Source organism: Natator depressus, chromosome 1, assembly GCF_965152275.1.
Source record: "Natator depressus isolate rNatDep1 chromosome 1, rNatDep2.hap1, whole genome shotgun sequence".
NCBI lineage: Eukaryota > Metazoa > Chordata > Testudines > Cheloniidae > Natator > Natator depressus.
Genome location: NC_134234.1, coordinates 240,192,910 through 240,204,976, shown reverse-complemented (window position 1 = coordinate 240,204,976; position 12,067 = coordinate 240,192,910). Strand labels below are relative to the sequence as shown.

General features: G+C 45.4%; 1 protein-coding gene across 3 annotated transcripts in view; it reads right to left on the bottom strand.

The window, feature by feature from the left end:
* LOC141977609 (sodium- and chloride-dependent GABA transporter 2) overlaps window positions 1–10,456 on the bottom strand; it is a 59,891-nt gene extending 49,435 nt beyond the window's left edge. For 2 of the 3 annotated variants that reach the window (XM_074939150.1, XM_074939141.1), the window contains exons 1-3: window positions 10,361–10,397; window positions 9,144–9,217; window positions 7,236–7,448 (exon numbers count right to left, since the gene is read on the bottom strand). In XM_074939150.1, the coding sequence (XP_074795251.1) occupies window positions 7,236–7,443 (208 nt within the window). In that variant the 5' untranslated portion in view covers window positions 7,444–7,448; window positions 9,144–9,217; window positions 10,361–10,397. Of the gene's footprint in view, window positions 1–7,235; window positions 7,449–9,143; window positions 9,218–10,360 lie in introns of all 3 variants that reach the window. The other variant, XM_074939149.1, reaches the window with a different exon arrangement.
* Window positions 10,457–12,067: the final 1,611 nt, after the last annotated feature.

Sequence of the window (12,067 nt, the reverse complement as noted above, 5' to 3'; positions counted from 1 at the left end):
GATCTCTGGCTATTTCTAGTTCAGGGGTTCTCAAACTTTATTGCACCACGACCCCCTTCTGACAACAAAAATTACTGCATGACCCCAGGACGGGGGGGACCAAAGCCTGAGCCTGCCTGAGTCCCGCCGCCCTGGGCTGGGGGGCCAAAGCCTCACCACCCTGGGGGGTGGGGGATGCAAAGCCGAAGCCCAAGGGCTTCGGCCTCAGGCGGGGGGCCTGTAAACTGAGCCCTGCCACCCAGGGCTGAAGCCCTCAGCCCTGAGTGGTGGGACTTGGGCTACGGCTTCAGCCCCGGGTGGTGGGAGTTGGGCTTTGGCCCTGGGCCCAGAAAATCTAATGCTAGCCCTGGCAACCCCTTTAAAAAGGGGTCGCAACCCACTTTGATGTCCTGACCCACAGTTTGAGAAACGCTTCTCTAGTTTGTCCATTAGCAAGATGGCTTCCAATAAACCTAAAGGTTTGCTCATTTTGGAATCCTAACTCAGACTCCCCTTCTATTGCATGGATCATAAAATTACTCACGATCAAGTTTGCACACGTGTGAATGCCAAGTGGCTATTTCCTGGAGCATACAACCCAAAGCTAAGGCAGGCTTGCCTCTGCCTGACCTCCAGCTGACACATCTTAGCTTTGTCTTTGTGTGAGGCATAGGGGCTGTTGCAATTTAGCTTTCAATGCCAGTCAATTACAGGGCTTTCTGCTTTGAGACAGGGGCGCTGGAACAATGTGTGTAGTGGGGGGTGCTGAGAGCCATTGAACCAAACTGTAAACCCCAATATGATGGAAACCATTTCAAGCTGGGGGGGTGAGGCAGTACCCCTCGTTCCAGCACCAGTGCTTGAGACACCACTCCATTGCACACCTCAGGCATAAGGATGCAAGGGTAGGTCATCACACACACATACCTGGGACACCCCTTTATCACTTCCCTGTCTCATTTCCAAGCAAAGCCTAGTCCCACCCTTAGCACTTTCCCACACTGATTAAGTGTGGCCTTTTCACACTTGACCTGCCAAACAGCCTTCACCATTCTTTTCTCTTGGAACCTCCATGGGTAACTTGTGCCTTGCAGGGGGTTACGGTGAAAGTGCAGTGCACTGGACCCTTTCTGGTAGCAAGCTCACAGGAAAGAGGCGCAAGGAATCTGAACATGAAGCCCTATAGGCCCCTTCATGGGCTGCCAGGCATCTAGTAGGAAAGGAGGATGCTTTGTTTGGGCGGCAGTCTCTTATCCTCCTTATGGCCCAAGCAGTAGTGGGCACCACACATACAAAACCATTACATGACCATTTTTTCTTGCCTGCACAGATTGGAAAATACATGTCACAACCATGATAAGGAACTATGATTGAGACTGGTTATGTACCAAGTGTAAAACACAAGGGCCTCTGATGTACTTACACAGTGGGGGATGGGGGTAGGATTGCCGCTACACAGATAGCCAAAGAGTGGTATAATGCAGTGGAGCAAGGACATTTCACAACTGCTCAGGCCTGAGGCCCTAGGGACAAGACAACAGTCAGAGGAAGCGGTTACAACAGAGCCAACCTGGTTACAGGGTTCCGTTTTGTACTTCAAGAGAGGCCTCTTAATTGTATCTCCGAAACAGGCTCAAGTCTTCGTTCAATTTTGCCAGCTTGAATCTCATTTTATCCTGCCCCAGGCACAGGCTAGGTCAAATCCTGAAGCCCTCACAGAGTTTTTAATCTAGTGAAGCCAGGGGGAGTTTGACCCTGATAAAGGACTCTGAGGTCTGGCTTTGTAATTCTAGCCTCCCTCTGTTCCATTGTGTGATTGCTTTGTTCTCACAAATAAGATTCCAACCAAGCACAAGTCCAGAGGTGGTGTGCACATGGGGGTGAGACACAGGGAGAGAGGAGAAAGGCACACCCATGCACACCCACACAGACACACTTCCCCAGTATTTCTCAATCAGAGAGGCCAATGTCCCTAGAGAGGGTTTAACCCCTTCCAGGGGAGGCATAACCTAAGCCCAGTCAGAGTGAAAAAGAAGGAACAGTTATTCCTTTTTTCATGTTGGACTTGGGTATTGGATACTGAACTCTAAATATTCAAAAGATGATTCTTTGTTTGCAAAGTGGAAGAGAGCCAAAAAGAAAGGAAAAGTAACAAGCTGCTCCGTTTCACGAAGTTCAAACAGATAATTTCTCAGCTACTCCCCATTTCACTTTCCTCTTCCCCAATAAAGGCTGTTTGGCAACCACCTCCTCACTTTACCCCCCACACCCCCCAAAAAAAGTCACATTATGACTCATTCTTTTTCTAACCTTGGAGGAAGGCAGCTAAAGGTCCCAAATGCAAAATATCCAGTTCAAGTACAGGTCCAAATTTTTTTTTGAAAAATAAGAAATACATTTCTGGTCGACCCAAAAGAAAAATATTTCAAAACATGTTTAGTGAACCAAACCATCAAAAAAGAGTTTCATTTGGATTTTGATGCTTTTAAATGTTTAATTTTTTTTAAATATAATTGAGGGATGCTGTGAAACAAAAAGGTCCTTCCAGAACGAAAAACGTTTTGTTTTGGAAATGCTGAAACAAAACCATTTTGACATTTCCAGGTCTCCCCCCCCCCCCCCCCCCCCCCGACTGAAACAATTTACGAAAATCAACCTGAATTCACAAATTGTTTTGGTCAAACTGAATCTGCATTTTCTGTTGAAAAAGATGCACAAATAATTTCACGCAGCTTTTGTCCCCAAATGCCAGATTCTGATACAGAGTTCAACCCCACCACAGCCTGTGAGTGTTTGGATCCATAGTTCTGGGTCTGGCTCACCTCTAGCGCTGATGAAATTTGGGAAGTCCATCTCTCTTTATCCTGAACTATCTGAGCAAATTGAGTTCTCTCTGATAAGACAGCTTCACAAAGGTTCTACACCACCCAAAGCCATCCCTTTCCTTCCAGGACTCTAGCACTTGATAATCATTACCACATCCTGGTTCACTAACAAACACCAACAACAGGGGCAGGAAGGTGGCTCTGTGAACTGCTTTTCCCATTCCAGCAGTGAGCAGTCTTCACATTATCCCTAAGTACTTCCAGGGGCTGTGCAGGGAGCCCAAGGGAACAGTACGGCGAATGAAAGCAGAAACCATGCAGCTTGCAACCTAGATACATTCCAGATTAAAAATGAAAAACAAGAAAAATCCTCCCTTCTAATCCCCCCTCAAAAATAAAACATTCCCAAGCACCAGGTGAAAAGAAGCAAATACCAAGTGAAAGCAGCTAACTGGCTAATCCTCTTCATGCCAGTGGCATGAGAAAGTGGTTTAGTGTTAGGGGGCTTATTCCTTCACCCACTTACTTCCCTGGTCCTTCTCGCATGAACAGAGAGCAACAATACCCGAAGTCCAAAGGTGCAAATAATTCAATGTTTATTGGGGTGAACTTCCAGCAAGCATGATTCCAGTTTCCTTCCTTAGTGTCCCCCTTCCCAGCTCTGACACCACAGAGCCTTACCCCCATTCCCTGTTCCCATTTCCCCCTTTAGCAAAACATGATTCCAATTTCCCCACCCCCATTCCCTGTTCCAATTTTCCCCACACACACACACCCCTTATGGTTAACCTGTCCCCCTTATTTTCAGGCTTGACTTGTTTTTCACCTCCCTTTCCGGGAGGGCCATAATCTGAGTCTTCTAGTAGCTTGTTTGCTGACCAGATGTATTCATTATTTGCCGCTCCTTTGTGCCCATCAGCTAGGTAATTTGCATTTACACAGAGGCTTACTAGCTTGCTTCTGGATCCAAAGCTGTTGGCAGCTCAGACACTGTCTTAAAAGGGAAACATTTTACTTCCACTAGAGTTCTGATTACTTTCCACTTTCATCTCCTGCTCCAAAACACACAGAGATCTGAAAAAGAAAACACAACCTATTGTGGCCCCTTTTGGAGCCCTAATAGGATTTTAATAAAGTACCATGTTTTATTTGCATTTCTTTTACCCCTTCTCCAATATACACTGCACACGTCCTGGGAAAATGCAAATTCCTTCCATATAGTTTAACCTCCATAACATTAGCCATATTAATTTTACACAAGGTGTAACTGCCTTCCATGCCCAGAGAGTTTTCATGCACACCCACCAAAGCAACAATCTGATCCCCCCAGAGACACCCCAAGGGTCAGTGTTCGCATCATTCCTCCCCTTTTCCTTTTCTTTTTCCCATGCACACACACAAAATTCTCTTTTGCCTAACATCCCTTGCACTGTGATTACTCTTTTTTATACAACTGTACCTGATTACACTCCCATCTTGTACAACTAGACACAACCAGGGGCAGCCAAGTTAAGTTCCAATAGAAACCCCTTACATCCTTAAGTGATTTTGATTACGTTACCCAATAGTCAAATAATTTTGCTCAGATTCTCTCTCCGCCTGCTGCCTGCAGCAGTCCCTTATAGACCATTTCTGTGGGAAAAGGGCCCATTTCCCCACAGAATAGCTGTAAAGGCTTCTGGGGACAGAAGCCTAGTGGTGGTGGTAGCCACTCGACCTGACCCCTTTGGATAATTTAATTACCAAGCTTCCATCCAATGTGACTGCTCAGAGTTGCACATACAGTTACGTTTATATAACTGGGTTTTATCATTAAACAAAAACGTCCTTCTTGACATCTCACATAAGTATCCAAAGTACCCTCCATTAAAACTTCAGAAAAACAAAAGAGCGTGGAAAGGCAGGTTGCACTTTGAAACTTTTTTTTTTTTCCTTCTTTCTCTCCACTCCCCCAGGACCAAGTCCCAGCTCCAGTCTCTAAAGATGGTCTGTTAACTCTGCTTTTGACTTTAAACCCTGTGGTTCCAAATCATCTTGAACTACCCCTAACTAATTTACAACCCTTCAGCAGCCCTTGCTGAAGCCGCACCAAACTTGAAAGGTTACTGGCAGCTTCCCATAATGCTGCCCTTACTTCAAACCTCTCACAAGCAGACTGAAATGCCTCCTTTCCCTGGGAGGCATTCAGTCCCCACGGGCAGGGACCTTCTTCCACTACCCATATACCAAGGAGGGAGGGTTCCTCAGCCACCTCCCATCCCTCTGGGTCCCCTGACACTTCCTCCATTTCCTTTTTAATCTCATCCCAGGTTGACCCCTGCACCTGGTATGTGGGGAAAATGGGAACAGGGAAAATGGAATCATGTTTTGCTAAAGGGGGAAATGGGAACAGGGAATGGGGGTAAGGAAATTGGAATCATGTTTGACTAAGGCTCTGTGGTGTCAGAGCTGGGAAGGAGGACACTAAGGAAGGAAACTGGAATCATGCTTGCTGGAAGTTCACCCCAATAAACATTGAATTGTTTGCACCTTTGGACTTCGGGTATTGTTGCTCTCTATTCATGCGAGAAGGACAAGGGAAGTAAGTGGGTGAAGGAATAAGCCCCCTAACATTTAGTTAGACCCAGGAGACTTTTCCAAGTGAAATCCAGGAGATTTCAGTGCAAGGTCCCCATGCCACTCACTTTGCCAACTGAGACCTTCCGGAGAGTCTGATCAGTAATAAATCACCAAACATAAACAGGGAGAGTAATTCCTGCTCCACACGCTGGAGAAGTTCTCCACAGAAAACACAGAAATATCTCTGACCTCTAGCAGGACTTGCGGGGAGGGGAGACGGTTTCAAATTTTTCTTTAAGAAAAAAGTCTAACGGCAAAGCCTAAAAACAACAATCTACCCACAAAGTGAATTTGCTGCACTGGGGAATTCCCCATAGAAAAGATGAACGGAAATACGCCCCACAGGCTCACATATCCATTACTAATTATTACCTGCATAGCCCCAGGGTGCTTGGAAGGCAGGTCTCTCACACACACAAAGATGCACACTCCATCTCCCACCTACATCACACTGTGTCAGTCACGTTCCCCATGTACATGAGTGTGCACACATCTCACACACACCATCCCAGTCAGGCAAGAAGATTTTGCAGGGAATGGAAGCAATGTTGGGGTTCTTCACAGACGCCAGAGGAGTCTCTGAATACTACCTCAGCTCTTTTCCCCATAAAGCCAGTCTCCCAGGCACCGCTGTCTCTGCGCTTGCACTCACCCCAAGGTCTCTCCTGGAGACGGTGTACCACTAGTGTTAGCACCCACTGACTAGCCATACATACCAGAAGAGAGTCAGATGATATGAGAGAAAAACTAGTCCTGAAGCCCCTCAGTAATGCTGCGGGCCTGGCACCTCTGGAAAACTGGTGCCCTCGAGGTGCACAGGCATTTAGTTATTAAATGTTCACCTTCATGGTAGTCAGGCCTTTCACTTACAAGGATTTAATATCTACACATGTTACAGGATCCCATCCCTGCCACACACACACACAATGAGTACGACAGGCATCCCTGCAGGGCCAGACAGACATGCTGGGTAGCATCCAGGACATGTACTACACCAGTGGTTCTCAAGCAGGTTTCAGGGGGTCTGCCAAGCATGATCAGCATTAGACTTGCTTGGGCCCAGGGCAGAAAGCCAAAGCCCCGCTGCACAGGACTGCAGCCCAGGGCCCCAAGCCCTACCATATGGGGCTGAAGCCTGAGCAATTTAGCTTTGTGGGGCCCCGGGCAATTGCCCTGCTCGCTACCCCCTAACACCGGCCCTAGTTTTACACGTAGAAAAACAGTTGTTGTGGCACTGGTACAGAGAACCCCTATACTATACCAGGAGTCCTTAACTCCTCGGGAACTTCCAGGAAATATGCAGATACGTCAGGCCTGTATGTGAAGAACTCCAGTCTGGTCACTGCTGGGAAATTGGCCTCTTGGGCATAGACAGCCAGGCCCCAGGCATTCCAGCAAATGGTCCCTGGGGCACAGATGTGGACTCTGGAAACCTCTAGGAAACAGGTTCCTAGCAGTGGACAAACACACTGAGCACTTGTGGGAAATTTGGTACAGACGGACACTCTGAAAAACTGCAAGATGTATGGTGCCAAGCGCATACAGCTGCCTCTGCCCCCCAAGGAAATGCATTTCTTGGGCAAGCATAGATCGTCTAGAAATCAGGCCCGCTGTGCACACAGGTGCATACCCCCGAGGTACAGACAAGTTCAGACCACCTCTTGGAAACAAAGCTCTCAAGTGCAGATAGGCACAGAGCAATTCAAAATGCAAGTGACCATGGAGCTTTAAGGCCAATGGAGAACAACAGAGGGACATCAGTGGCTAGATGGGGTAGCTGATGTAAGTGGTTAGAGCTAGGGCTGTACTTACCTCCACCATTCTTGTAACAGAGGTAGGGGAACCTCCAGACATTACCCAGGCCAATAATCTCCCCAGCCACGGATAGCACATATTCCAGCTTGTTGTTCCAATGGCCTCGTTCCAGTGTTTGATTCTCTCCTTCCTTCTGCTTTTCCATGCCTGGATGAGCAGGTATCGTCTCTCCATTGCTAACTGCCCCCGGCACTCTGTAATCCATCCCACCTTCAAAGAATTGGTACCATTTTTCAGCATTATGTTTACAATTCATTCAACTAGTCAGAAATTTATAAGAACATACTGGGTCAAACCAGTGGTCTACCTAACCAAGTATCCTGTCTTCTGACAGTGGCCAATGCCAGATGCTTCAGAGATAATGAACGGAACAGGGCAATCATCAAGTGATCCATTTCCCATCATCCAAGGTCAGCTTCTGGCAGTCAGACTTGGGGACACCCAGAGCATGGGGTTGTGTCCCTGGGCATCTTGGCTAATAGCCATTGATGGACCTATCCTCCATGAACTTATCTAGTCCTTATTTGAACCCAGTTTACTTTTGGCCTTCACAGTATCCCCTGGCAATGAGTTCCACAGGTTAACAGTGTGTTGTATGGAGATGTACTTCCTTATGTTTGTTTTAAACCTGCTGCCTATTAGTATCATCAAGTGACCCCTAGTTCTTGTGTTATGTGAAGGCTTAAATAAAACTTCATTATTCACCTGCTCAGTACCATTCTTAATTTTATAAGCCTCTTATCTTATCCCCCCCTTAGTTATCTCGCCTAAAATGAGCAGTCCTAATCTTTTTAATCTCTCCTCATATGGAAAGTGTTCCATACCCCTAATTATTTTTGTTGCCCTTCTCTGTGCCTTTTCCTATTCTAATATGTCTTTTTTGAGATGGGGCAAACAGAATGCATGCAGTATTCATGGTGTGAGTGTACCATGGATTTATATAGTGACATTGTGATATTTTCTGTCTTATTGTCTATCCCTTTCTTAATGGTTCCTAATATTGTCATCTTTTCTGACTGCAGTTGCACGTTGAATGGCTGTTTCACAATGACTCCAAGATCTCATCATTCTGTATGTATAGTTGGGATTATGTTTTCCAATGTGCACTTACCGACATTGAATTTCATCTGCCATATTGTTGGCCAGTCACCTAGTTTTGTGACTCTTCGCAGTCAGCTTTAGACCTAACTATCTTAAGTAATTTTGTGTCTGCAAACTTTGCCACCTCATCATTTACCCCTTTTTCCTGATCATTTATGAATGTGTTGAACAGCACTGGTCCCAGTACAGATCCTTGGGGGACCCTGTTATTTACCTCTCTTTCAGGCTAGAGCAGCTGAGGGACACAGACAGACACACCCCACTAGTTACTCTTGTATCAAGCCTTACAATTCCTGATAGGGAATGTTATGGTTTTTTCCATATACTAAATGCACCTACATACCTTCAATCTCATGGATTTATTTTGGGTTAAAGGGGTGCTACCTTCTTTATCATCATTTAAAACTGACTCATTTCAAAACACTCCATCCTTTTGAAAGCGCATCCTTTAAATAGTGCACATATTACTAATATTATTAGCTATGTACATTAATCTAGCACCCAAAGGCCCCAATCTGGACTGAGGCCACACTGCCCCAGGAGTTGTGCAAACATAGGAGACAAGCCTTAACCAATTTTTTTAAATGTCTTGAAGATATTTTATAAGGGCTTTTCTACTCCCCTGTTGTAGTTTATAAGGGTTTTTTCAGCGAGGAAGAAACTGATTAACTCACAGGGAAGTCAAGAAATTAACTATACCCAGTTATGTCACATGCACCAACCACCATCACATGCACAAAGTAAACAAACCAACAGATAGAGGAAAAAGTGTTTTCTTTTGACTGTCAGGTGAAGCGATCTTACCAGTGTTACTTGTAAGTAGAGAAGATACAAGTTTTTCAGACAGAAATGGGATTTTTTCCACACTGACCGTGTCCCTTTAGGAGAACAAGAATGATCAGTAAACTACAGCTTCGATGGGGGCATATAGAGAGTTTCCTTTGCAACAGGCTGCAGCAGCTCTGCCTCTCAAAATAACTGCCTCTCTCTGCAGAGAGCAGAGTTCTCAGTGATTTAAAGGTGCAGTTTATGGGGGGAGGAAAAGGCATAGCAGTTATGAAATTATGTGTAACAAAGGAGCGGCAAGAGCTGTGAATTCCACCACAGGCAGTGCCCCAGCTCCATTCCCCTAAACCATTGCCCTACAATGTCTGCTAGGTGAGGCTAGGAACCAATAGCTGTGAGCAGTCCAAAGCCAATGCTTCTATGCTATTCCCTACAGTGACTCCTGCTAGCAGAGGCTGGGACTGCAGTAGCCTGCAGAGCTGGTGCTCATACACTATTTAATAAAGTGCTTCTGCTGGTAGGAAAGCTCACAGCTGCGTTAATCTTATTTGCTCACTGTCCTGCAAAGGTCCCTAGAGAGTCTTTTACTAAAGATTGGGACTGAATTAAATGCAAATTCCTACACAGCCAGAGTTTCCAGAATACTGCAGGGAAACATTGGATAGGGGGTGCAGATTGTACCATGATTTTACTGCAGCAACTCATGGGATATTTGTGCGTATTCATTCCCTACAAGGAGTACTAATGGCCACAAAACTCAGCAGGATGTATCAGCAGAGGAGGAGGAGGAGGAGGATGGCTGCAGCTCCTACTTCGGTACTGTGCATAAGTAAGGATTGCTGAGAACTATTTGAGCAATGGAAGCACATTCCTGCACACAGCATCTGCCATTGATCTCCCCTGTGCCCCACTGAGGCAGCTTGGCAAATCCCCGTCTAATTCTCCTGTACTGCCAGTTCTCGCAAAGAGCAGAAAAACACAATGTCAACAAACAGTGTTCCCCAAAAATAGCCAGAAGAGTGAGGGTTGTACCCCAGCATACTCCAGAAAGTGTGCTTGTGTACACCCACCCACCAACCCACACCGCAGTAACGAACACTCCCAAGCATCTGACAGCAATTCCTCAGAAGAAGGAAAAAAAAACTTTACACACTAGAAAATTATTAAACAGCCAACCACAAGGTAACTAAAGGAGTTGGGGGAAGGAAAGCAGAAGACAACAGTGAGCCATTTACCTTAAGGAAGGAGCTGTCAAGGGTCTGATTGGAGGGAAATGTGAAAGCTGTAGTGAAAGGTACTGGCTATTTAAAGTGTGGAAGAAAAATTCTGCAGTGGTGCAATTCTACACTTTGCCCAACCCACATTCCTTCCCCCACTCCCCCAGGGCTGGACAACAACCTACACATGACTGATTGCATGACCATTGCAAAAGGGGCTCTCTCCCCTGTCCATGAGAGTGTCTTACTTTTTTCTTGGGGGGGGGGGGGGAGGAGAGGTGGGAGTGGCTGGCTCCCTGTGTACCTCCACCTTGCTTTTGTCTGTCAGTCTCTCACCCTGTGTCTACTTCTGTCTCGGTTTGTTTCTTCCCCTCTCTGTCTACTTCTCTTCCTCTTTCCCTCTGTTACTCATTCTGTCTCTCTCTTCCCCCAGTTCAAGGGACAATAAATGAAAAATTCACACATGCCTGTCAAGTCCATACCAGAGACAAGTTCAAGTTCCAGGCTACATCAGAAACAGGTAAGACCAGAATCTAACTTAGAGTGAATTTTCACTGCAGTCTCTATAACACAGATTTAAGCCTTCCCTTGGAATGCTAGTGAATGAGCACAACACATGGGGAAACCCCAGTGACCTCTCTGCATGGATTTACCTCCCGATGATGGGGGAAAGTGGGGGCAAATTTTTAGATCTCTGTTATGGATTATTACACTAATTATTTCACAAACAAGATATTAAGATGGTAGGAGGAGGAGACAGGCCCCAATGGTGGGAGTACATTCCACTAATCTCTGCCCCACTCCTTTCTCAGGCCAGTGAGCTCTTACCTAGGTGTCTCCTCCAATAACAGAAGACGTGTGTCATTGGTGTTTCACAAGAGAGACAGCAAGGCATAGCTACAGAACTACTGAACTGCCACAGATCTCACTCTTAATGCGTGAGACATTAGGGAATATCCCAGGGAGAAATACAGTCTGACAATGAAGAGTGTAGTAAAGTATTTTGGACAACGATACAGTGGATTAAAAGGAGCAAAATTATAGGTTGCATCTGCTACAGACCCACCCAGGACAAAGAGAGATCAATTATCTAAAATTTCCTGGAGGTTCTTGAAACCACTGTATATTGTACTCACAAGGGACTTAGCTACCAAGACGTGTATTGGATAATAAGCGTAAATATGCAAAGATGTTCCCAAGTTACAAAGACAACAACTTTATGATCTAGAAAGTAGAGCTCCAGACAGAAGAGAAGCCAGTTGGGAGGAACAATGGAGGACAATTGGGAAGTCCATAACCAGTCAAACTATTTTACTTGAGCCAAGTCAGGTCAGAATGCACAGAATGCAACAGAATGAAGGAAAGCAAATTTTCAGGAATTAAAGTATTGAATGAGCACAATGCAACGGGAAAAAGTATTAAAATCCACAAGTACAAAAGAAGGCTGGAGAAAAGACTAAAACATAACATAATTAAGGTGCACCACATTAGAGTTCTTCTGGAAAAAGAACAAGAAGCAGTCAGTATAGTTCAGAGACTAACTCAATAGATCTGAGGATTAAAAAAATAAGCTCATTATTGGAAATAGAAGGAAAGAACAAATAAATACAGAATCAGTTGAGGCTTACGGGAAAAAGAGAAGTTCAATAACACATTTAAATGAGTTATACAAGCCAAAGAAGTTAATGGGAATGAGAAGGACTTTGAACCAATATATTGGGGTAA